This window comes from Diceros bicornis, chromosome 19 (genome assembly GCF_020826845.1).
Source record: "Diceros bicornis minor isolate mBicDic1 chromosome 19, mDicBic1.mat.cur, whole genome shotgun sequence".
NCBI classification, from domain to species: Eukaryota; Metazoa; Chordata; class Mammalia; order Perissodactyla; family Rhinocerotidae; genus Diceros; species Diceros bicornis.
The window spans coordinates 44059586-44082039 of NC_080758.1; the positions used below are offsets into that span (position 1 = coordinate 44059586).

Below are 22454 nucleotides of genomic sequence, written 5' to 3' on the forward strand. Positions count from 1 at the left end.
TTGTAAGCTTGGATTGTATTATGGAACCCAATTTATCCATATTCACCACCTAGTACTTATAACAAGTAGCCGACCCTCAGGGGTCTCTTGCTCAGATATTTCATTCTCTCTTGAATATCAAAGCCAATTATTCTTCATGGGATTCCTCATTCAATACCACTCACCACTCAATAAATTAGACAAAGGAGTAGGTAATTCGCCATTGTCTAATACTTCAGCATATGTTTTAAATGCCTTTGGGCCAGTATATTCAGCCAAATGTGAACGATTGACTTAATATTCTACCAAAATCTTTTCCTCGATTCATTCAATGATTTAGCCTTTAAAATTTCGCTTGATTAAGGTTGAACATAACCTGTAAAATCTGAAAACAGCCACAGTGTTGTGGTTTTTGACAAATCACCTCAGCTAAAAGACGCAAGCTCATGCTCCTTATTTATGCATCTGTTCTTGCCAAGCGAACTTGCCAGTTCCTCCCGGTGCACGGCTCTTGGGAAAGATGAGAAGAGAAATAACAAGGTCACCTTGAAGAAACAATGTAATTAAACATAAAGTACTGTGGGCCACGCTCAAAGTTGCAATAATTTTGCCATCTCATGTGGAACTGAGAAGAAGAGCCCTACTTTCCCTGCCAGTGAAAGAAATATGAAGACTCATTCTAGCATAGATGTATATCTTTTCAAAGATTCATTTTTATCATCATTTGAATCCTAGCATCTACATGCTGCTACATAGTAAAATGACTATCTGACTTCCCCTCATGAAGACTGAACCCATGATTCGACTGCCGCCCCCGTACTCTAACCAGCTGAGTTAACCCATCATCGACAAGTCACCAGACATGAGTTTGTGATGTGTTTATATCACTGGCTAAGAGCTATCATTGCCCATTGGGCCCATACAAATGAAATGATCCTTCTTCACATCCACAAATAAATAACTAATGCATCAAATATCACTCTCTCTGTCCAGCATTTAGAGGACGTGTTAGTATAGCACCAGACCGTTTATACCTTAGCTTTACTTTACTCAACACCTTTCAATATAGTTCTGCTTCATAAATTGTCCCTCACCCTAACGCATTGTCCATCTTTGCTGAACAGGAGTTGTAATAGCCATATGTTGTTTTTATCCATCTAACATCCTTGCCCATTCTCTGGGGAAAAGCCTCCTTATTTTCCCTTTGTCTAATAAAAACTTCTCTATTCTCAGCCTATGCAGTTCAGGTCACATGTCAGCTTCAGGAGAAAGCACAACACACAGACCTGGCCAGTGGCTGATCCCAATCCTCTGGACCCTGTAATTGGGGAAAAATTGGTCACATGCCATAGCCAAGTTAATGAACCACTACTTCAAGATTTTACAAAAAGTAGTGGGGTGAAAAGATCCCTTTCCTCTCAGGTTACGCCAGCAAAGAGGATAACAGACCCTAAAAATGAAGATGGAGAAAGCTCTGGATCCAGCTGTATCTGAATCTGTATCTACCTGGGGACTCTACAAGGATGCAAAACAAGAAATTTTCTTCATTGTTTAAGCCACCTAGAGGTGTAGTTCTATCACTTGTAACCAAAAAGGAAGAAGAAGAAAAAGAAGAAGATTTCTGATTAATACAAGTGGGAAACTATAATCCTGAATCTGTACAAAAGTCTAAGGTAACATAACTAGATTCCTTTACCTTTTCTCAACTCTGGGCTTCATATATTTTATTATGGTCTAACCTGAGCTGATCCATTTTGAGACGAGCTCAGCCTTACTTCTGTCATCCTCAAACTGAACACTGCCATTCAAATCAGATTCAGACCCCAGAAATGCTTGCTTGGATATTCTGAAGAAAATGTCCAAAAGGACACTCACTCTAATTCTTGAGTCTTCTAAGAAGAAAGTGATTCATTCTTCCACACGGAAATGAAATTGCTGAAATGTTCTTTCTCAACATTTTAGAAGAACATACCCCAGATGCATTATAGATATTAATTTTAAAATTAACCCTTTAAAATGATTCCAGCCAATCATTTAAATTGGCTTTAAATCATTCAAATTGTCTTGTGAAAATATGCTTTTCAATAAAAATGTCTATAGATGCTGGACTTTGCTTGGTCTTATATTTTGGGTTACTATACAACAAATATGTTTCCCCTCACTCTCCCACTATGGACAGAGTTACACTTAACCATGTGACTTGCTTTGGCCAATAGAATACTAGTGGATATGATGGAACAGAGGCCTTGAGGGTTGTTCCATGGCTTGGCTTGAGTTTGTGCTGCAGTTACAAGTCATGAGAAGAGCATGCCTCTGGTAACCACTGCCACTTCAGCCTGGGCTGCAGAAAAAATACATGTGGAGAAGATCTAAACCAAATTCACAGGCTGGAGCCAAGCTGAGCCAGCTTGCAGCTTGAAGTAAAGACACTCAGCCAAGCCCAGCCTAGATCAGCCAGACCACAGGCGACTGCAACATTACAATAAAACACCTCTTGTAAGCCTTTAAGTTTAGGGTGATTTGTTACATAACATTATAGTGGCAATAGTTGACTGCTACACTTTGTATAACCACACTGCTATACTTGGTGTACCTTTGCATAGCTCATGCAGCTGGTTGACTTTTAGAGATATGAGATGCATGAGAGAAATAAGTGCTTGGTCTAGAATATTATCACTGAAAATTAGCCCTAAACAGAATCTTAGACATAATCAGTCTAAGAAAATAATTCCTACCTCCAATTTACATTGAGGCCCACAGAATGAAGTGAGTTATTTCAGGTCACACGGCTAAAATGACGCAGAGCCAGCATTGAACAAAGGAATCTTTACTTCCAGCCTCACAATTTTCCCACAATGCCACTCTACTCTCTCTTCAGGATTTATAGTCTAATTCATACTCCATTTCAATATCTTATTCTTCTCATTTTGGTAATCCTGATTCTGTCTTCTTCTGGCATTCCTCTAGGGACTACCCTATAGCACAATACAGAACATAAGAAAAATTAGCCATATTGGACATTTGCAGAGGTTTTCACTGCCAGAGAAGGGAGGAAATGCCAATTTGTCTACTCTGTGTTATCCAGTGTGGATAAAGAGTGCATCTGGCCAAGAATATTTCCACTCCCCTGAAAGTCTGTATTCTGGAAGTCTGAGTCTAATTTGTTAAGTTTTTTTTACATCTATGCTGGTAACTGTTTTAGAGAATACATTCTAATTTCCAAGTTATTTGAATGTGTTTTATTAAAGGCATTATAAAAGTCTCTAAAGAAAAATGGATTGTTTAAATTATTTAAACCAGAAGTCACAAACACAGATGGTTTTATGGGCCAGGTCAGGAATGACTAACACATGAATCAGGAGGTTGGGTGAGGATTCCAGCAGACTGGGCAGCTCAACCCCTATTAATTTTGTTGGGGGAGAGTGGTAGCTACTAAGTAGCTAATTGTGACCACCTTGCCAAATCTTAGATTATTCCAAAAGAAGCCACATCATGGAATTTTTTTATGGGAAGTTATCCATTTTTAAAGGATAGTGACTATTTTTTTTTAACACTGCAATCCGTATAAATCATGCTTGTGAAATGGATGCCACCGGCATAAACTAATGCATCACGGAGCGTGCTATTAGAAATTAAGAATACTGCCATTAGATCCTATAGGAATTATAATCTCCTGAATTTTAAAAGAGAACATAAATCTACAAAAGCCACTAGGTATTGTTTTGAGTGGCTAGTTCTAAAAATATGTTTCTAAGGTGTACTTTTTGTTCACTCTTTCTAGTATCTATCATAAGAAGATAAAATGGATATTGTATGATGAAGTTTCCTAAAAATAGACTATGCTATGTTTCTAAAACTATGAAAGAATAGGACATTTTCACAAGAAATAGAAAATGGGATATCTGAGAGCACATCTATGAGTTTATAGCTGTTCTTCCTGCATATTAAACAACATTATACATCAATTTCTCTACTTGGGTGAGCTCATCCAAACCTACACTAAATAGTGTATAATTATCCAAAGAATTTAGGTCTAAATAAAGACTTTCCTAGAATCAAGTGTTTCATTGCAATGGCAGAATTAGCCTTATAAAACTAGTATATACATTTTAATGTTTGAACTTTTATTTTACATGTAAAATTTTTATCTTCTTAAATTCCAATTTATATTTTCTAACAAGTCATGTATTTTGTTTTTCCTGAATTATTTCTACATTATAGGTAGTTTGAGGAACACAAAAAAACTCTTCCTGTTAAAGATAATTTCCATAGTCATTCAAAAAGTGAATTGAGGAAGATTTATTGAATTTTTTAAAAGACCATAAAAGAAAAGGGAAATAACACAAGGTAGAGAATTCATGAATAGGTAATCACTTTCTACAGACAATATGCAATGTTCCAACAAGCCCTGAGAAATAACTAATTAATTTTCCAAGTGAGCAAACATTATTTTGCAGTCTTGTACACCTAAAGAGGAATCTAAAGATAGTGAATAGCAATGTGTTCCTAATTTTCAAAAGAAGATTAAAAGGGCTCTTGGTCCTCCTTGTTTAGCTACTTCAAATCCTATCAAAATAATAGAAGATAAATTAGCACAAAAAATAAATTTTTACTGTCCTGGAAAATAAGGAAGCAATGAGTAGCTTTTATTTATGAAAAAAGTCCATTAGTCCGAGTAAATTTGATGGCTTGTTGATGAAGTTATAAAATGAATACAACCCAAAGCACTCTAGATTCAATGCCTTGATGATAATAAAACACTTGATAAAGCCCCATGAGTCCTCCCCACTATGTTAATTTAAGATGGCTTAGATAACAAAAGTCAGCTAAGACTTTGCAACGGAAAGAAAACCAGAGATAGGTCATTCAAGGAAAAGGTATAAGTGGGTAAAAGCTATAGCAATTGGAGGTAGGACCAAGTGAATCCCAATGATTTAGAAGGAGTGGGTGTATACCAAGGAACTAATTAAAATTTTCCAAGCACCTGAATTTTAAGTTACAGTAAATATGAGAATGTAGATAAATACCACAGGGAAATGAGGTGCGACCTTGGAAAATAAGAATTATCTAGAGGAAAAAAAAAAAAAACTTGATCAATGTTGAGTTCAAAATTTGGCAGAAACCTATAAAGTGGTAACAGTACTTCAAAAAGCCTGGGTATGGGCTGGGGCGAAGGAGACGGGAAGGGCAGAGTCATTAGGAGGAATCTAATTGAAAGGTTTGGTAATACAATATAATAGTAGACAATTGTGGTGCTCAACGAAATTATTATTACTGCACTTAAAGTGCTCAGAATGAAAGCAACAGAAATGGCAAAGCCCAAGCTGATTTTTAACAAAGCTATATTTTAAATTGCATTTTCTGTTGTACACGCCTTATTCCCCTTCAGATTACACCCCACCCAATTGAAGAGAAATCAATAGAAACATAAGATCTTTCTCTTAATGATCCAAAGAATATTCAAAGAACCAGCAGCCACTCCTAGGACTGCTTCTAGCTTTCTCTTTCCTCCCCAGTGGTGGGTTTCCCTTGACCTGAAGCTCCCTGGCCCAAGTTCTCCCTGGGAATACATCTGAATGGGAGGATCCCAATCATACCTCTGTGGTTTGGGTTCTTTTAACCACACATAAGTCTATTGATTTATAGTTATAAAGCCATAAAATGGGAATATTCTGGTTTTTGTAGGACAATGGCTTCAAAGAGACTCTAGGAGGTATGTGGCATATCTGAACTGGAATGTACACCCAGGTTTTCTCTACAGATACAACAGTATCTTTTTTTTTAATAATTTTATTTATTTATTTTTATTTTTCCCCCAAAGCCCCAGTAGATAGTTGTATGTCGTAGTTGCACATCCTTCTAGTTGCTGTATGCAGAACGCTGCCTCAGCATGGCCGGAGAAGTGGTGCGTCGGTGCGCGCCCGGATCCGAACCCAGGCTGCCAGCAGCGGAGCGCGCGCACTCAACCGCTAAGCCACGGGGCCGGCCCAACAGTATCTTAAATAGTAAGAACCTCAACATGCTGATGGTTTTAGTGTCTAGTACTAGTTTTGTCAGGTATTCTTTCTTCAAATCCACAAATATAGTAAATATGAGACTCTTTGGGGGAGATTATATAAAAATAAACAAGTTTGGGTGCTGGCTCAGTGGTGTAGTGGTTATGTTCGTGCTCTCTGCTTCCTCGGCCCAAGGTTCTCTGGTTCGGTTCCCAGGTGCAGACCTACACACCTTTCATCAAGCATGCCGTGGCAGCATCCCACATACAAAAAATAGAAGGAGATTGGCACAGATGTTAGCTCAGGGACAATCTTCCTCACCAAAAACATAATAAAATGAAATAAATAAATAAATGTTTGTTGGCCACCATAATGTTATGAAAAACTATGACTGTCCTCAAAATTTCTCAAGCTATTGATGATGCTTTCTACATCATAGTCTGTACTTTGGCATCTCTTTGAAATTGTGGGCTTTTGAACCTGGAAAGTATCTAATCCAACTGTCTCCTTTTACAGATAAAGAGATAGAGACTTTGAGAGATGCAGTGGTTTGGCCCAAGTGGCATAGCCAGTGACAGCAGAGCCTGCAATAGAGTCCCTGTCAACTGAATTCCATTTTAGTTCTTGAAACATTCTGCTGCCATTTTCTTTCCTGTTCATTTTCTTCCTCCAAATTTACTACTGGTATTCAAAAACAGGAGCTTAGAAATAGTTATCTGAAAGAAGCAATGTGTGTATGCACATGGATGTGTATTTGTATTTCAAATAACAATTCAATATATCAACACATTTCTTCCACTTGCTTACCACATTTTATGCATAAGAAATTTAGCATTTGCATCACAAAAAAAATTTCTATTTTCATTTGCTATGCTGTTCTGACAACATTATGCTGAAGTGTATTCTATGTAAACTACTAAAAATGGCTTATTTTAATCAGCCATCCAGACTTTATTGAGCTTGTACCCAACTTTACATGGTTTTAATTGTTAAAATGCAGCTACATAAGATTCAACATTTACCAGCATTTCATCTTTGGAATTTATTTAGGAAATGAAGTATTGCTCTGTGGTTTCAGAAAGAAAATTAATAAATATCTCTGAATAGATGGTAATTTCATGTTCATTTTCAGAGAGATTTAGCTACATTAGCAACGCTATTTCCCAACACCCATAATCTTCTAAATTGACTTATTTGATGCTCTTCAGATCTATTTTTCTAAAGACAGATTTTTATCTCTGTTGCTGCTTTTGAAATGCTTTCCATGATTGTGACTTGATCTAATGTAATTTTCACATTTGGTGCCATTTTTCTCAAATGACAATACAGGGCAGGAAGAACCATTTGGTATTTCTTCATACCTGCCTAGTAATTTGATTCAAATATGGATGAAATGCAAGGAAAAGAGAAAGGAAGAGTTGAAGGTCTCTGAGTGAGAAAACCTTCCGTTAAAATCAAACGGATGGACTATGAGGGGTAAGCTGTGGAGTAAGACAGAATAAGAAAAATAATCTCAACAGAAATGAGCCTCTGATCAGTAAAGAACTGAAGAACCCAGAGAAGTCTTACTCCCTTTTATTAAAACTTTCTGGAAACTCTGGATCCTTTCATTTTCAGCCTATGTCCTAGTACCTTCTCAGCACCTCATTTAGCTTTTCTCAAAGAAATTCAAGTACTACTACTACTAATAATAATAATAATAATAATGATAATTGCATACAGATTTCTTATGCTTTAATTAAAATCTTCAGTAATGCCTACATTTTTGTTTGGCAATGCTTGAAAGAAAGCTCTGTGGGAGTCAGCTACGTCAGCAACAAGATCTGCTCTGAATACAATATGTCCCATGGCATTAAGTGTGTATTCATTTCAACTAATAGTGTTTTTCTTGTGTAGATTCTGACTTCATGCTAAAATGAAGAGGGGGAAGTCTGTAATATGTGTGTGTGTGTGTGTGTGTGTGTGTGTGTGTATAGGGGTATGTGTGAGTGTGACATATTTCTCTCTCTCTCTGTTGAGTTACAACAATAATGAGTTACAACAAAAGTGTTGCTTTAAAACAGTTGCCCTCATTTCGCTGCAGACATCCAGTCCCGGCTTCCTCTCACTTGGGAAGGAAGAAATCAGTCGTAAGCAGTTAGAGTGTGAGTTTACATTTCTTGACTGGATAGCTCAGTTGACCCTCTGCCAGTTGGCTTGAATTTGCTCCAGTTGAGGACGCCTAACTGGAGTCTTGGCCAAGAGCCTGAGATTGGTGACCACATCTTCCCAAACGTGCACCCTCGCTGTCCTCGTGCAGCTGAACCTCCCTAAGTCCGAGAATGCACCTCCAGCCATGTCGATTCCGGCCGCGGCTCTCTTGAAGGTAGTCTCCGCGGAGCAGTCCAGGCTCCTGGAGGAGCCTCATCTGATCACATTGCTGGTGGGGGCGAGCCTGATCTGCGAGGCTTCCAGTCGCTTAGTTCCAGACCTGCCCGGAGCTTACCAAAACAAACAAACAAACAAAAACAGCTCGTTCATGCACTCTCGCCCCCAAGAGTCACCCCAAGAGGGCTGCCTTCCCCAAGCCCCTGCGTGCCAGGAAGGGGAGCAACCTCCGCCTGGGATTTGCCCAAAGTGACAGGAGGGGGTTAATACTTGCTTTGTTATTGAGAGCAAGGGAGGTAAGTGTGTCTTGAGTGTGTGTGTGTGTGTGTGCGCGCGCGCGCGCGGGCGCGCCTGTGTGTGAGAGAGAGAGAGAGAGAGAGAGAGAGAGAGAGAGAGAGGGAAAGAGAGAGAGAGTTGTTTTGCAGCGGAAAATAAGCAGGGAAGAGGGATAGGGAGAGGCCCGTGCCCTAGCTCCCCTCGGGGCCTCAGAGAGTGGCACACATCGTAATTCCCTTTCCAGAGCCTTACAGATTTCCACAAACAATGACATCACTCCGGCGGCGCCAGCCAGATTACAGCTGGGGGGATTTTCCTGGGAGCACGGCGGGCCCGGGGGGAGAGATGGAGGAGCTCTCCAGGGTGCTGAAAGGGGCGGGGGCGCGGGCTGGCCGCGCGGCGCCCCCAGCCGGCAGAGGCGGACCGACCCGGCCGGGGGTGGGTCGGGGCGGGTCTGGGACCGCCCAGGGAGGGGCCCGCCGCTTCTCTCTCCCTCATTGGTTGATGGCGGGCGCACGTCACCCAGGCTGGCGCTCTCCTCCGGCCCCCGTGGAATTGGAGCTGAGGAGGAGCTGAAAATGCAGATTTAGCATCAAGCACAGACATACACTCGCTCTTTCTCTCAGATACACACAGCTCCCCATATTCGCACTTCTCCCAGCGAGCCGGGCCGCCTGACTGCACGGCTTCCCCGACAGCCAGATGCTGGAGGAGAACACACATTGATTTGCTGCTTTCCAAGCCCCTAATCAGTCTCTTTCTCTACACAAATATTTTTTTTAAAACAAACAAACAAAAACTATATATTTTTTATTTGCACCTTCCCTCCGAGTCTCCTGCTCCGCCAGCCTGCGCGCCTCCTAGCACCACTTTTCACTCCCAAAGAAAGATGAAAGGTGGCTGTGTCTCCCAGTGGAAGGCGGCCTCCGGGCTCCTCTTCTGTGTCATGGTTTTTGCATCTGCCGAAAGACCGGTCTTCACGAATCATTTTCTTGTGGAGTTGCATAAAGGGGGAGAGGAAGAAGCTCGCCAAGTTGCAGCAGCACACGGCTTTGGAGTCCGAAAGGTAAGATCTTGCATTTCGCATGTTGTTTCAAAACGGGGACAGCCCTGCGCAATCTCATTGCAGACTTGCAAGTTTTCTCTCTTTCTCATGCGATGCAGATATTCTGCCATCGGCTCTTTAACACGACATTGCCTCCGGTGATCTTTCACGGGTTATGTAATTAAAATGTCCTTCAACTTGTACTAGTAAGGTCATAAAAATAATTTATTGCTCTTTGACTTGGTGGCGAAAACAGGGTAACATCTTTCAAACAATGTCGTGCGCCCGGGATGCTGTCCGAGGTACCAAGTTCTCAAGGCTGCCGGGGAATGGAGGGATGAAGTGATGAACAGCTGGGCTTGGCGTTGACTCTCTTGCCAAGGATGTATCCCCCGCCCCCATCTCCCGGAGAAAGAGTAGTTTTCGAGGGACAGGGCTATGAGCTTGGACATTGCAATTCACCTCTGTGCTTTTCAGACCCGCGCCAGAAGGACTTCCCCTCCCAGTGACTCCGGTCTCTGCTCTTTTCCAGGGACAACAGCTCCCTAGCTCAGGGAGACTTGGAGACATGAACTGGTTTTTCTTTCCAAAATCAGGAAGAACTTCTCGCCCTCGCCCCCGCCCACAACCGCCCACCCCCGAAGCGAACTCCTAGTTAGCTCCCTAGTTCTCAACTCACAGCTGTAGCAGCTGGAGAGGTAGATTTCGAGGAGAGTTCCCTGTGGAAAAGTCGGGGTGTCTCTCCTGGTACGTGGGCGGCCAGCGTGGCTTTCCTACGAGGACGCGGGGATCCCCATTCCAATAAGCTGTCAGAGTTCAACCGTTTGGGCAGCTGGATGAGGTTCCCAGCCTAGGACGCCTCGGGACTTCTTTGGAGACTCCAGGGCACCCAATCTGGGAGGGCAAGGGAGAAGAGAGCACTGGGTGGGGGCCACAGCTGACCTACTTGCTTTTCCTGCAAAATATCCTGTCAGGGATCTCAAGTGTCCTGAGGGGACCCGGCGAGGGGTGGAGCGAAGGTACAAGGAGAAACGCGGGCGAGGGGAACCTGGGGCACGTTGAGACGCAATTTGGCAATCAGAGGGCCGAGTGGAGGTCTGTGGGATTCCGGGCCCCACCTCTTCCCTCCTGATCCCAGGAGAGAGGCTTCAGATGAGCGGTGGGTGTTTTCGGTGGTTGTTTTGCCTCTCAAGGGCAGCGCGAACTGGGAGTCCTGTGAATCCCCTCTGTCCCGACTTCCCACGCCTCCCGCCTCCCTCCCAGCCGCCGAGAGGGCTCCTTCACATGCTGCGGGCTCTCCCGCCTGGGTAGGGCGTTGGCAGCCTAGATTTCTGCCCCAGGTGAGTTTGACAGCGAGTTTGATCTGGGTCTGGGAGGAGGCGCCAGGTCTGACAGTGGCGCGCGGGCGGGTCCTGCAGAAGGGAACTTGTTGCTCCCGGGAAGCGTGGGTGGAGCAGGGGAGAGAAGACGCCAGCTGAGGGAGCAGCCCACTGTCCTCTGGCCCGGGACCTGGGGGCTGTTTCAAGAGTGCTGCCAACACAATAAACAAGCAGACGCTCCTTCCTTCCCGCCCAACTTGGCAAGATCTAGGACCCAGGCGCCATAAATATAACAGTGATTATTATTAACTGACAGCTGTAGGGCACCTTTATGTGCTGGAGTCGTTACATACATTCTTATTTAATACTCTCAACAACTCTGAGGAAGCTACTATTATTATTAAGCCTATGGTACTGATAGGGAAATTGGCTTAGGTAAGGGTCCAAAACAAAAACAGCCAAGGATTTAAATCCAGATCTTGCAGAGGTGAAATCAAGCTCTTTACCCCTTAGTATGCACCAAACCAAGCTAAGTGCTCTGCAGGGTATGTTGGGCTTTGGGGTCTGCTGAAAAGGGAGGTGGTAGGCTTTTTATTTCTCGAGTGTAAAAGGGCTGCAGCTGATGCAGAAATACCTGTTACTCTCCCCTTGCCGTGCACCTTTTCATCATGTAGGCAGACACCGCTATCATGTGTAGGCAGACATTGCTATCTCCTCTTTACTTCGTTTTTTGAAAATATGCCCTTAGGATCTGATCTTGGAAACGTAATCAAATCTAGGTGTAGCTGAGACTGATAATGGCTTAACTTATTAATTCTCCAACAGGGTTACTTTTTTTGTGTAAACAGCTTAATGCAAGATTTACAGTTTTGATGATGGAATTCGAGCAGGGAGGTGTAGAGACAATCTCATCATAAATGAAACTGAATCATCTCGATACACTCACCTTAAAATCTCAGGGAACTCATACTTTGGGGTGAACTCAGATACTTAAGCATCTTTCTCCTCTATTCTTTCTTGAAGAAGAGCCCACCGGTTTTGCATCACAGCCTCAAACCTGCAATTCCCGTCTAGGAGAAATGGGCTCTGACCTTGTCTGCTGTCTCCTTACCTCTCCAGAACCTCTCAGAAGTAATATCTCTTATCCAAATGAATTTTTCTCTAATACATATTTAGGTAAAAATCAGTTTATGGTAAGATGCTTCTGTCTGATGAATCTTTACATGGTGCTACACCTGTCTAGAATAAACCCTCTTTTCCTCCCTTGGATCCATATTCCACCCATCCTTCAAGCCTGAGCTCCAAATCTTCCTTGATTCTATGGACCACAATGAGCTTTCCCTTCTCCAAATTCCTGTGGGAGGAAAAAGCAAAACCTACATGACGTAAGCTAGTACATTCCATCACTTGTCTCTAGTTGTTTCATATACGTAAGTGAATATGGGTGTAAGTGTTGTCTTTCCGCATAAAAAGTAAATATTCAGGGATGTTATCTTCTATATTTCTGGTTTCTTCACCATAGCCAACATATTACTGGGTTTGCCGGCCTGTAAGGCAATTTCCTTAGCTGTATAGCAAATTACTACAAACTTAGTGGTCTAAAGTCACACAAATTTGTTATTTCATAGTTTTCGTGGATAAAGAGTCTGGCACATTTTAGTTGGGTCTTCTGCTCAAGGCTGAAATCAAGATATTGGCCAGCTGTAGTCTCATCTAGAGGCACAACTGAGGGAAAATCCACTTCCAATCCAGATGATTAGAATAACTGAGCTCCTCTACTTGTACACCTGGAGTCTTCATTTACTTACTGGCTGCTGGACCAGAACCACCCTCAGCTCCTGGAGGCTACCCCCATGTCCTTGCTGCATGGCCCCCTGCATAGGCCTTCTCAAATTCTCACCCTTCAAATCTGTTCCTTCAGGAAGAGCCTGCTTGGATTAACCTGACTAGGTCAGGCCCACCCAGGATGATTTCTCTTTTGATTCTTTTGATTAACTCAGGTAAACTGACTTGGGGCCTTAACCACATTTGATAAATCTCTTCACCTCTGTCATAAAATGTAATCTAATCATGGAAGTGAAACCCATCATATTCACATTCCCACCTGCACTCAAGTGAGAGGAGGGATTCTACAGGGCACGTACACCGGGGAGTGGAAATCTTGGGAGCCATCTCAGAATTTTGCCTACCACAGACAAACTGACAGTTTTCCAAAGTAGTTATGCCAATTTACACTCCAGGGTTCTCATTACTCCACATTCTCACCAACATTTGATATTTTAAAACTTTTTCCTTTTAGCTCCTTTGGTGTGTGTGGTGGTGTCTCATTGTGATTTTAATTTGCATTTCCCTGGTGATCAATTGAAGTTGAATGCCTCTTCATCTGCTTATTGGTACTTTGGATATCCTTCTTTATACAGTATTTATTCAGGTCTTTTGCCCCGGAAAGTTTTTCTTTTGGGTTGCCTATCTTAATTTTTGGTTTGTAGGAGTTCTTTACCTTTTATGGGTAAGAATCTTTCGTCAGATATATGTATTTTGAATATTTATTCTCGCTCTTTTAATGGTGTCTTAATGCCTCAACAATATTGAATCCAGGTTATATAATTTTATTTTACTTTGTTGTGCAATCAACTGTCAGTCAAAAGAAGAGTTCTCTAGCTGTTTTCCCCCATCCTCTGCACCATCCTGCTCTAGATCAAGATTAACATGGTTTGGAGGGGGGAAAAAACAAAATAGGATATAGATTTGATCCTAAGTATTTCCCAAAGGATTCCTATCTAAGAAGCACTTCAGGGACAGTTTTTCTGGAGCTGTAAGATCTACTACCACAGAAGCCAAAGGAAAATAACCCAGAACCTTACTTCCCCAACATGGCTGCCATGAATTTCTTTTGGACCCCAACTTAATACATTATACCTTAGGTCAAGTTCAAGCTCATCCTTCAAGCCTTCTCTGGTTGACCTAGACCAGAATATTCTCTATCTCTTTGGAACTTCCATTACATATAATCTGTTCCTTTTCCTTGTCACCAGTCACATCTGTCACAGCGCTCACTATACCCAATGCTCCTCTTGTGGCTGAAGGAAACCAGGAACAGTAATGTTGAAAGATAAAGATGGTGGGATTTGGAGTTAGACAGCACTGGAAGCTTGGCTAGGTTATGAAATCCCTCAGAGGCTCATTTTTATTTGAAATGGTTAGTAAAATGTGGTGATTGTAAAAAATGAATAATATAGTGCATGTAAGGTTCTGAACACAGTGCTGAGTGCATAGAATAAAAAACCTATTATTGGTAGTAGTAATAATAATAAGGTGATGGCCTACCCACATTTTTTTAACTCAAGAAGGCAGTTGTGGGTTGTATTTTCTCAGAGTGGCAACTGATTGAGTGAGAAATAGACATTCAACCCAATGGCAACCCATCCATGAGTTAGCCATGGTCCTTGAGATGGCCTGGCCCAAATAATTCAGTGGATTTAATTCATTATAGACCATGGTAATTATTTCAGCCAATCATACTGGCTTCCTTAGGACACTTGACTCACTAGTTGCTATCTAGAGGAGAATGGAGTCTAGTTGCCATGAGAGACCCCATCCAGGCCATGGGAGATGCAGGTATTTCATCTGAGTTCCTAATAACTTTCCAGCTCCACTTCCCAGCAAAAGACTCTGTGACAGAGGCTGAAAGCCAGTCACCAAACTAATTTCCTCTTCTACGTGGGCCACAGCAAGACCACATTTCCAAGCCTATCTTGCAGATAAGTGTGACCATATGACAACTCTAACCAACGTAATGTAAGCAGAAGTGATGTGTACTTCTTACATGCTTGATGCATAAAAACTCCCTGTAGGTTGATTCTCCACACTCTTTTCTCTTCTGAGGCTTGATGTGATTGAGAACAGCAAATCTGGAAGCCAAATGCCAAAGATGGCAGAGTCACAAGATGAAAGGAGCCCAAGTCCCTGATTCCTGACTTAGAAGAACTTACATGAATGAGTAATTAAACTGCTATTATATTAAGGCACTGAGATTTGGGAGTTTATCTTTAGAACAACCAGCCTTACCCAAACCAATATACTGTCAAAAAATATCCCTTTTCTTAAGTTGCTGGAGTGACTCTCCAAACCTTGCAACAAAACCAAGCCAAATCACAATAACAATAATCATTTAAAGACTTATGAGAGCTCTTATATTTTCATCTCATAATGTCAACCAACTTTTCAGGTCTTTGTGATCTGTCTTCTCCAGCAAGAATATAAAATCCATTCAATACTTTATTTCTCCAACTGGCAATCAATATGCCTTACTCATGATAGGTACTCATTATGTGCTTCTTGACTGATAAACACACTTGGATCACAAGATGATGATTTGGCCATCAGCTCAGAGAGAACGCGCTTGAAGAACTAGTCTTCAAGAAACTACCACAGTAGCATCCATTTATTTATAGGCAGCAATTTAGCTAGGAAGTAGAAGTAAGTAGCAACCAGCAAATCAATGACTGGAAGACTCTTGTTTTGCCCTAAAATTCTCAACTTAGAAATTATCAGTATTAGAACAGTTGAGCTCTTTGAGTAGAAAAAATAAAGCCTGCAGTTAAAACTTGATCAAAATCCAGAGGAAGGGGAAAAATTACTCCTCTTTTTCTCAAATGAATGAATATCTAGAAATCAATTTCTATTTCAAAAGGTCTTATTAGCTGTAGATCATAATGTTATAGCACAACAGGGAGTGATGCTATAGTTAAGTTTGCAATAGTTACATATTTGGCTGTAACTGCTCAAAGAAGTCAGGCTTTAAAAATAAAATATGAAACCTGAAGTTCAAACTTTTTCCCTGCACTAGAGCAGTGGCTTCTTTTTACATTTGAGCTCAGATTCATCACTTCAAAGAGAAACTTTGTATTGATTTGTGGATTATTGTATGAGATTCAGTTAATCACAGAACAGTTCAAAAACAGGAGTTACAAGTTGACTTTCTCTGCTAAGATGTATTTGCTAAAGTCCATTAACTGGCTAAAATCCACTAATGGTTAGGGAATCAAGAAATTACATCTGAGAGTTAACACTTCTATCCTAAACGTGATTTCTTGATTCCCGAACCATTCCCTAACCAACATAAGCTGAGGGTAATGACATTGTTGTCTCGCTTTCTATGTAAACACAATGCCTAACAAAACTAAATGTAATAGTTGCATAATAATGGATGGCTTCTATGTGAGGTATATATAAAAAGCAAACAACTCTGTTGACAAATTGTTTTTGTCCCTAAAGCTAATTTGACCAGGACTTTTTTGGGTAATGTTGTGATATGCTGAGATCCTCTGATGAGAATAATTGAATATAACAAACTCTTAGGTTGAAAGTGAAACGTTGACACAAACCCTTCATTTTCTGACATAGAATGAAATAGACTTAAGAATGTAACAGGATGTTGATAGTTTCTCCATTAGAAAGTTGACAAAAACATGCAGAAAACTGCAGGATCCTAGGATTGCTCTTGATTTAAAACTTTAAATCTAGCACTGACTCCCATAAACATCCAATTCTCCAGGTTTGTCTAGATAGATTCATTTAATGCTCACTTTGTATCAAGGTAGAAAGAGTTGAAAGAAAGGTGAGAGACATATAGAACCGTTTCTTTGGGGACATCAAGAACATGAAGACAATAACTTAGGTTTAAAACATTTGCAAAGTGTTGTAATGGCATTAGGGAAAATAGTTTTGACCTGCGATACTTGGGTTTCATTGTTCCAAGGTCTTAACATAAGCTGAGTGAGGGTAATGACGTTGTCTTGCTTTCTATGTAAACACAATGCCTGGCAAAACTAAGCCTACAATGAATACTTGTTGAATGAATAATCTAACTTATGTTCGTATCAGATTTCTTAGACAACTGAGCATCTTTCCTCTTGAGATTTAAACAAATAAACAAGCAAACAAAATATGGGAATTCTTCAATTTGGGGAATAGCAAACTTCTCAACGTAAGAACAATATTCTTACACATTGCAGTGCTCATGAATGCTGTGAGTGGGAATAATCAAGTTAAATAACTTGAGATAAGTTAAGAATCCCTAACCACATGAAAAACTATAATATTTGTGAAAAACTTTATCATTTGTGTCAAAATTACACATTCTCATTATTTTTTAAAAATATCAAGTAGTACAAAAGAGCACTGGAAGAAAGTTTTCTTGTATTATTCCAAATCTCATTACTCAGAAATAACCATTACCAGCATTAGATAAACTTTATGGCAGATATTTCTGTAAGAATATAGAGAGAGAGAAAAGAGATGGTTAGATAAATTGTTTTACAGAACTGGGATCATATTATACACAATTTTAAATTTAAATTATTTGATTTAATTATTATAGAATTTAACAGAAGAAAAGGAATTTGAAAGAAAACTGAGAAAATTGTTAAAGTTCAGATAAATTGGTCACATAAGAGATATTATTTCCTAATAGATCTCCTTAAAATTAAGAAAAAAATTATTGTGCACAATATTTAGGAATTTGTGATTAGTTTATATATAAATGGTAGATAGACAGGTAATATATATTTAATTACATGTTTAATTAATTATATATTTCAACTTTATTGAATTATAGACTTCGTGCTTTGCAAAATGGGGAAATTAGCATTCTAACACTTCCTCTCAGCTCTCCTATTTCCACTTTCGAATGTTTAAGTATATCATTATTTTTGCATCATGTTACATATAAATATTAACCTTCTGCTTATAACCATAATTCATCGTATTGCTTATATTAGTTCTATATTAAAAGTGCTTCTAATTTCATCACAAGTCCTTTTACCAGAACTTCTTCAATCCCAAATTCTTCTTTTTCATTATCTCTTGTTTAGCTGGGTTTTATTGAAGAGTGAAGGGATTAGCCTATGCATGAAAAGAGAACTCTCCTTTCTCTGGGATAAAAGAGAGAGGAATGGGTAAATGCAGTTCAGTTTGTAGGTCACAGAGGAGGATATGGGGAGAATATCCACGACGGAGTTACGATTATTCCAAAGGTGTAGGAAGTAAGGTCAATTCTTAGAGTGAGGGAAGCGGTGATGGAATAGAGGATTCAAGGGAGATAAAATTTTGTACACTGCTAGCAGGAATGGGAAAGGACGCTGACCAAGGACAAACAATGACTTCTGGGCAGCACTGAGGGACCAAGCGGGAGAGAATGGATTTATAGTAGCATCAACTGAATCATTTTCTTAAACAGCACTCAAATGGGGGGTGTGGAGGTCAGGAGAGAGAAATGGAGTTTTCAAAAAATGCAATGTCAATAAAATAGAAGAGAAGGTAAACTGGGATTAATAGTGAGAGAGTTGAAAGGAAGAAAGCTATGGTTAGTGAGTGGGGTGTTGAAGCTCAAGACTCTGAAAACTGAGCACTTCCAGATAATGATAAAATCCATGGAGGTGAGTTACCAAAGTCAAAAAGAAGTGACGGTGGTCAAGGAACTGAAAATGAAATGCACAAGCATCCATGCACATCCAGCTCAGTCACACCACGCAGTCAACAGCATCGCCAACAAGAGTGTTGAGAAAAAAAGGACAAGAGGTCTTAGGACAAAACCTTGGAGAACTTTGGATGTCGAGGGAGAAAGGGAGCCGGGAAAGGAGACAGAACTTGGGCTATTAGAGACACGGAAGGAGACTCAAGAGAGTGCGGGGCTATGAAAGGAAGGGAGATGAGGGTTAATAAGAAGGATTGGGGCCACCCTGGCTGCTGATTTTGGGGATGAAGTAATTGTTCAAATTGGAGGAGCTGCCTTAGCACATTGGAAGAGGAGAAGTATGGTAGTTTGTGTTCCCTGGAGTAGTCCTGGGACAAGGATTTAAATGCATGTTGTTTATTTAAGAATGAATCTAGAAAATACTGGTAAGGCAGTGGGGAATTGAGACAGGAAGGGAAGGCAGGAATTAAGGGTGCATTATAGAGCAAGTTATCACTGCGGGTAACTGGGGCTCAATCCCACTAGGAAACTCTGAGAGCTGGCATAGACACGTGCCCCAGAGTTATCCTACCTGAAGGGTGAGGGAGCTGGGGTATTTACATGCCAATTGCAATCAGACATTGATTCATGATTGATAGTTACTCCTGGGTGGCATTGACTCTCCAGCATTTTGACCTGGCACAGGCTCAAACAGAGCAGCATTTGGCCAACCAGAGAAAACTCGCAGACAAAGAGATGTAGAGGCTGCCATTCACTAAACGGCAAGGCCCAAAGGGATCTGAGCAGGAAAGTGATAGTGTCTGCTACAGGAAGGAAGCCAAATTGTGAAGAGTAGCAGTAAGTGTGACGAAATGGATATATCAAGTGTAGACAATTCCTTCAAGAATTGTAGTGGTTAAGGGAGGGCAAGACGAAAAGTTTAATATGGTGACTTGAATTTATGTGGCTTTAATGATTTATATAAATTATGATTTCTAAACACTTGTCAGTCTACTTGGAGATTGCTAACCCACCAAAATATTGTGACACAGCCAGCTAATTATTCTAATTGGTTCATCCAGAGTCATTTAAATTTTTACCAAATAATATCTGCAATTATGGAATTACAGCCTGTCAGAGCAGGAAGGGATTTTAGAAAGACATGAGTTTAACCCTTCATTTTACACACGAGGAAAAGGAGATCAAACATAATGTTTATGTTCTGAATTATTTGCAATGAACATTTGAACCCTGTTGCTTATTGACTGTAGTTCAGACAATGCATCACCAGAACCATTGCCCCAGCCTTTCACACTGGATGAGACAGAGAACAGGCCTGAGTGAGATTTCCATGAGTGATTACCTACATAATCCAACTTGGTCTGACCATACCAGTTCATTTCAGGTCCTCCTGCTCTGCTTTTCACCATCTTACCCCTACAATTTTTATGACCCAGTTTTCCAAAAAAAGCTGCTCATAGATTCAAGGATTCCACACCAACAACAACCTATTGGATTTATGGTGAATGATAGAATGCGAATTTATATATCTTTGACCACCCCCTTAGTGACTAACTAATGTACATTCAGTAAGCACTCAATAAATATCAAAATAAATGATTATTTAAAAATCTAAAGGCTTAGCATTATCATCAGATGCTCACTAAATGACAAACAGATGTGTTAAGAGATGCTGCAATCAGGAAGACCAAGCATGTTAAGAAAGGTTATATGAATATCCTAATTTGTGCCTGTGTTAAATGGCTTTAATTAATTAATTACTATTAATAGCTTAAAATTTTGTGACTTAATAGGAAATTAAGAAGCCAGTGACAGAGAAAATTAGGTGATGCACAAATTCTATCTTTCCTTGCCTTTGGCTTGTTCTCCACTTCTGTGAAGGGGGAAAAAATAAATTTCATCAGGAGGCTATCAATTCTCTTCAAAGACAATGGAAGTTCAAACACAAGAAGGTAGTTGGCATCCAAGAGTCAATTCTAGTCAGTTCCTGCTGACTGTGTTTTTAGGGACTGTCAGCCAAGAATGGGAGACCAAGAGAGACCTTGCAGAGCCTAAGATGTGGGGAGAAGGATGGGAAACAAGCCACTGTTGACCTCTTTAAGTCTGGGAGTAGCAGCATGTTGGAGGCAGGGAGCAGAATCAGGCCGAAGGGAACCTTGGAGAGTCGTGTCTTCAACAAGGCTTTGCATGAACCCAAATTTGGACCCAGCAGCTGATCCTGGCCATTAACTAAAAAGGAGGAAAGGACCAAAGAAAAGTAATGGAAGTTTGAAACCAATGGACAAAAAAAGTAACAGGAACTACAGTCATACTGGGGAAAGTATAGAAGCAGAAGAATATTCAGTTCATTCAACAAACATGTACTTAGTACATTCAATAAGCAAGTATGATGTCAGATACCGAGACATGGATTTGGGAACAAGTAGGCAACTAGGATTCTATCCCATTGGTCTAAGAAAGGTTTCAAGATATTGAAAAGAGATCAAGCCCCAGTATGCAAACACTTTTTAAGTCTGTGCTTGTATCACATTTACTAAGTCCCATTGACCAAAACAAGCCACATGGCCAAGCTCAGAGTTAGTGTGGAGGGAAACTAACCAAGGGGATTGATATAGAGACATAAACAAAATGTGAACCGTTCCTGCAACATTCTACTACTAGACCCTCTATGAGTTACAACATCTCACAGTTGTTTCATCAAATGGTGAGGAAGCTGGGAAATTCAACCACCAGCTCCCATTCTTTCTTGGTTGACAGTTGAATCTGAGAGGCATCAAATCTCTGGCACTTTTGCCTGCTCCAAGTAGACCCAGCATGCTTCCACAGTCAGAGAACACCCTCAGGCAGAGAGATGCATGAAGACTTTGGTATGTACGGGTACTGTCTACAGGTGAAGTCCAGGGTAGGCCAAGGGAATGCGAGCAGGGCATCAACATCGTCTGCTGTGTGTAAGTTAGATAAAATACAGGTCTTGACTTCAAGAAATCACAGAGGAGTGGGAGTGCTCTTTGCAAACAGCTAGAGGGCTGGCAATAAGTTTTGTGATAGGTTTATGATATAGCACACGTGAGGTAATGCCTGTCAGCAGGAGGGAAGTCTTCACAAGGCAGGCAATGTCAAGTTGACGTGAATTTGCATTGGGGCTCATAATTTCAACAGGTTAAAAGGAAAGGGGGTTTATAGAGGATGGCACAGCACAAGCAACAAAGCACACCAGGATTTTAGAAGGATTGCAAGTAGTTTTATCTGACTAGATGCTGAGAGAGAGTGGGAGATGAAGCCAAAGAAGTGGACTGGGGTCAGTTCATGAGGGGTCACCCACACCATGTGGAGGATTGGGGATTTTGTGGGTAGATAGAAGGAGGAAGTGAAAGATACTTGGAAAGTATAACAAAGTGGTCATATATAGGAAACCGTAGGATAACAACTTGCACTAATATTGAGTTGGAGGGGCCTAGATCTTCCAGCCTGGTTCCTTTGTCCTGCAGAATCATTCCTGTCCTGGAAGTAAGTAGCACCAGCTCTTTTAACAGATGACGTTACTAGGGAGGCAGGTTACTTATCTTTGATCCCATTGCCACTAGGAGATGACATCAGGGATACTAATGGCTTAATTATTGTCTTTGAAGCTACAATAAATGGCTGGTAGGTGCAGCCAGTTCTATCCATGAAATTTATTCCAGCTCAGAACAAAATGATTGAATGCATCCTACGTCCTCCCCCGACATACGCGTACATGAATCTACACAGACCTCCTAACTTAGAAGCCAAATAGCAAAGCTAGGGCAGTAGTGTATTACTGTCAGCCCAGTGTACCTGACAGGTAGATTATTCTCTGATCTCCATAGGAGTAATGCGTGTTCTTAAATTTTCATTTCTGAGATAATATGTGGAAATTTTGCCTGAGGCTAGAAAGGAACTGTTTGTGAGTGAGGCTGAGAGTCAGGTACCCTCTACCTATCTCATTACCTGGCTGTCATTTTAGACTTGATATA

General features: G+C 40.8%; 1 protein-coding gene across 1 annotated transcript in view; it reads left to right on the forward strand.

Moving 5' to 3' along the window:
* Positions 1 to 9307: 9307 nt before the first annotated feature.
* PCSK2 (proprotein convertase subtilisin/kexin type 2) overlaps positions 9308 to 22454 on the forward strand; it is a 245249-nt gene continuing 232102 nt past the window's right edge. Inside the window, exon 1 of the mRNA XM_058563265.1 lies at positions 9308 to 9684. Within this exon, the coding sequence (XP_058419248.1) occupies positions 9508 to 9684 (177 nt within the window). The 5' untranslated portion in view covers positions 9308 to 9507. The remainder of the gene's footprint in view (positions 9685 to 22454) is intronic.